The sequence below is a fragment of the Micrasema longulum genome, unplaced genomic scaffold, assembly GCF_059751315.1.
Source record: "Micrasema longulum isolate JH-2025_06_02 unplaced genomic scaffold, ASM5975131v1 h1tg000487l, whole genome shotgun sequence".
NCBI classification, from domain to species: domain Eukaryota; kingdom Metazoa; phylum Arthropoda; class Insecta; order Trichoptera; family Brachycentridae; genus Micrasema; species Micrasema longulum.
In genome coordinates, this window is record NW_028277684.1 from 1251689 (window position 1) to 1255239 (window position 3551).

At 32.3% G+C, this 3551-nt stretch overlaps 1 protein-coding gene across 4 annotated transcripts; it reads right to left on the minus strand.

Annotated features, from left to right (window-relative positions):
• Positions 1-434: 434 nt before the first annotated feature.
• LOC148281186 (transcription elongation factor 1 homolog) lies at positions 435-3323 on the minus strand. 4 transcript variants are annotated; one of them, XM_088227075.1, is made up of 3 exons: positions 2915-3323; positions 2299-2425; positions 435-904 (listed from the first exon to the last, which is right to left on the minus strand). In XM_088227075.1, the coding sequence occupies exons 2-3, from the start codon at positions 2412-2414 to the stop codon at positions 769-771; spliced, it is 252 nt and encodes an 83-aa protein (XP_088083201.1). In that variant the 5' UTR covers positions 2415-2425; positions 2915-3323; the 3' UTR covers positions 435-768. The 4 variants fall into 4 exon arrangements, with proteins under 4 accessions (XP_088083201.1, XP_088083202.1, XP_088083203.1 ...); XM_088227076.1 differs by having other exon boundaries at positions 3021-3120; XM_088227077.1 differs by having other exon boundaries at positions 2636-3033.
• Between the last annotated feature and the right edge of the window lie 228 nt (positions 3324-3551).

Here is a 3551-nt window from a genome sequence, read left to right on the forward strand (position 1 = left end):
GGAGGGTAGCACTCACAAGCAAGGCAAAAAACAAGGGCTTTGGTTCAAGACTACAATCATTTTAGTAAGAAGGCTGTGCCTATTTATTTTTCAACGATTTGTCAATTCGTGGTCTGAGATGCAAATAACCAATGTTAATTTCCTGCAGGAGAATATAGTGATATTTTAATTTCGAAGCATCCCCTGCCAGCTCTTGATATTCTTTTTTCCTCTTCATCCAGCAGATGTCAATCTTATGCAAATTAAATTCCATTCCAAGATTTATACGTTATGCTGCACCTGCTCCTGTCTTGATTTCTCGATTGGTAATAATATTCAAAAGAAACAAATTAAATACACAACATCATTTTACTTACATATGAATATTATATGATACCTTTCTGAAAACAAAATGGCATTCTACCATTTAACCACCAACAAAATAAAAAAAAACATTTCTTTTAATAAATAATGGTTTATACGTAATGATGATTGAGCGATTTACATTATTCTATAGTAAAGTTAGATAAAATGCAAGCAATATTTAGAAAATAATAAAAATGTTTTTTAAAGTACACACACAAATAGAATTTGACTGGCTTGGTTTGAATCGGAGTGGTTGATAGTATGTATACCGCGATGCTCAGGAATTATCATTTATAATGGTATAATTTTTTTGTATGATAACTTATATTTCTTCCATATTATTTATGTCCTATACATATTATGATATGGACGCATAAAAAGTATAAAAGATTTTTTATAAACTTATTATTAGATTTGCTTATGCTAATTATTTGCACATTCGCAAGCATCCACCCAGTCATTGTATACATCAATAGGTTCCGATAGTACATTGGTTGATGTTTGGAAATCTTCCAAGCAGACCCTGCAGGTTATTTTTGCAGTATTTCGACTTCTATCCCTAAAAATAATATTAATTACTATTAGTACATATCAGCATTTAGGCTTACACAAAATTTTCTCTAAATCCGGGCTGTCCAAAGCACGACACGCAGCTTATATTTGTGGGGCCTTCGACATGTTTTTGATCTACCACGAATACAATAATTTTCCTTTTACAAAACTTAGTTGGTAGAACATTATTTTATTTTTGTGGCATCCCAAATAAATTAATGAAATATTTATTCATTTGGCAACATGTCAATATTATTAGGGAAATTTCCAAACTGTATTTGTTTGCGTCATGTTCGTCAGACGGACGTTACATCAACTGTACCAGATCAGTCCGAAAGCCGAAGCTCATCGTCTATAGGCCTTATACTTATCGTTCGACGCAATGAGAGTTGTAATTACGTTAGCTCACCCCTATCGTTCATTAATTTGTTTCTTTCCGCATAAGTTTAAGCTTGTTATTTGATTACGTTTTTGTGTTTTTAGGCAAAATAACAAATCTCATTTTATACAAAATGCGCAGTTACAATGGCCCGACGCTTTATGCAGCCGAAATTGGCAGAAAACATAGAATCTGTAGCATTATCTAATCAAAAAGGGGCGCGACGTATATTGATTGCGTTGTAGATTGTGAATACTTTTAAAAATGCTGATGAAAGTACCAACCAGACAGATATCAGTCAGTTATTAATTTTTATTTGTTGCATTTCAAAATATTTTACAATTACGGAGGAAATGTTAAATTTAGTGCCATTACATTACATTACATGTAATATTTGTGATATTTTTCAAGCTGTCAATAAAACTCTTATGGACTTCGGAGGATTCCAAAAATGTTCTTGCATTGTAACTGATAGAGCGAAAAAATTTGTAATTTTAAAATACGGTCGATACGTAAATGCAGGTCAAATATTTTTTTTCCCTCCATATTTAAATAACATAAAAAGGTAGAAATTCAATAATAAGAACTTAGCAGGGTATTTTTTTTAAACATACAAATGTGTACCTAACCTTTTTCGTGGCAATACATATGATCTCATTTTTTCTCATGAACTAAAACACGAATGAAACGGCATTCAATTTACTGCTTTGCCGTATTTTTTATTCATCACTGCATTTTCACAATTCACGATAATTTTTCATTTTTAAAACAATGAAAAAATATTTGGTTTGGGATTTTGAAGCCTTTTCAACCATCAAATGCGTAAAAAAAATTAGTTCTTCCAATATAAGATTTAAAAGAGGACAATATTATTATATTATTGATAAACAATTTTTTTTAAATCATAGTACGAGTAATAAATAAACAAAATAATATTTTACAATGTATTTCTACTTGTCTACGTCAATCATAATGTTGATGAATTCATGCAGTGTGTATTCAAGAAATTATTTCCTACTTACATTTTTACTTCGCAAGATTTTTCATGGTTACAAAATGGGCAGTTAAACTGCAGATCCAAAGGCTGAATAGCTTTCTTCTTTGTTGGAGGTTTTCGTTTTGACTTGCGGCGACCCATTGGTAATTCCTCTAAACATAAAAGTATAAACAAAAACATCGGTATTGGTGGTAACCATATTTTACTATGCCTTAAACCATTACTAAAATTATATCGCAAAATGGGCTCAATTTAATCATTCCCAATATGTTTAAATACACAATCTTATGGCAAAACAGGACATTATTAATTATTCTATATCATTTTAGCAGTGAATATTAGAACAAACACATTCAAAGTACCTAAGTCAAAGTAAGATAGGTTAACCTATTTTCTCCTGGCGTAATTAACGAGGAGTCTTGTGATTTATAACTGGTAAATCTTAAGAATACAATCCAAAAATAATATTTAAATTGAAGAGAACTAATAGACGGATAAAAGAAACATTACTTGTAGTTAAAATTGTCAAAAATTACCCGGTTACTCGAGACAATAACAAAACGAACCCAAAGATAACAAACAAGCATTTAATAAAATAACGAATAAAATCCACATCCACATTATTAAGGATGAAAACTCACTAGTGAAAAAAAAAAATATTTTCGAAAATAACCAAGTTGTCAGCCGGTAGAATTCGCCAAAAACGTTGTAATTTGCGTTTATTAGTTTATTTGTCGTCGTCCTTACCGCCACAGACTACAGGTTACCGCAGGCCACAGATAACAGATATATGCAGGGTTGCCAGACTGGATCAAGCGAAAAGAGGTAGATTCAAAAAAATAAATCGGTAGATTTAGGTAGATTCGGGGGTGAGGAGGGGAAGGAGAAATAAATTTGACAGTTGTTCAAAATACAAGCGCCGCGCGCCGTTTCGCCTGAGGCCGTTGCTTTAAAAAGTCGAAAACACTTGATAAATGAACAATTGAAAACCAAACGGACTTCACTATGTAAATTACCAAAATATATCGACGCCGGGTTCTCTTTTAGTACTTTGAGGTTATGTTGATATTTTTATTTCAATAATACTGTATTTTGTATAACCACACAAACTTTTCAAGGGTTAACAACAACAACAAACCATCACGCCGTTTCCCTGTAAGGGTAGGCAGAGAGGATAGAACGCCACAACACTCTATCTTTGCATACAGATCTCGCTTCCTCTACATTCATACATCTTCTCATGCACGCGCGCCGATTATTCCGACTTTTGACATGTCC

What these genes read in the sequence shown, in the direction of transcription:
- LOC148281186 (XM_088227075.1), bottom strand. Translation starts at nt 2,414, where the DNA reads ATGGGTCGCCGCAAGTCAAAACGAAAACCTCCAACAAAGAAGAAAGCT. An exon ending in AAATCTTGCGAAGTAAAAAT is followed by an intron (nt 905 to 2,298) that starts GTAAGTAGGAAA and finishes TATTATTTTTAG; the next exon opens with GGATAGAAGTCGAAATACTG.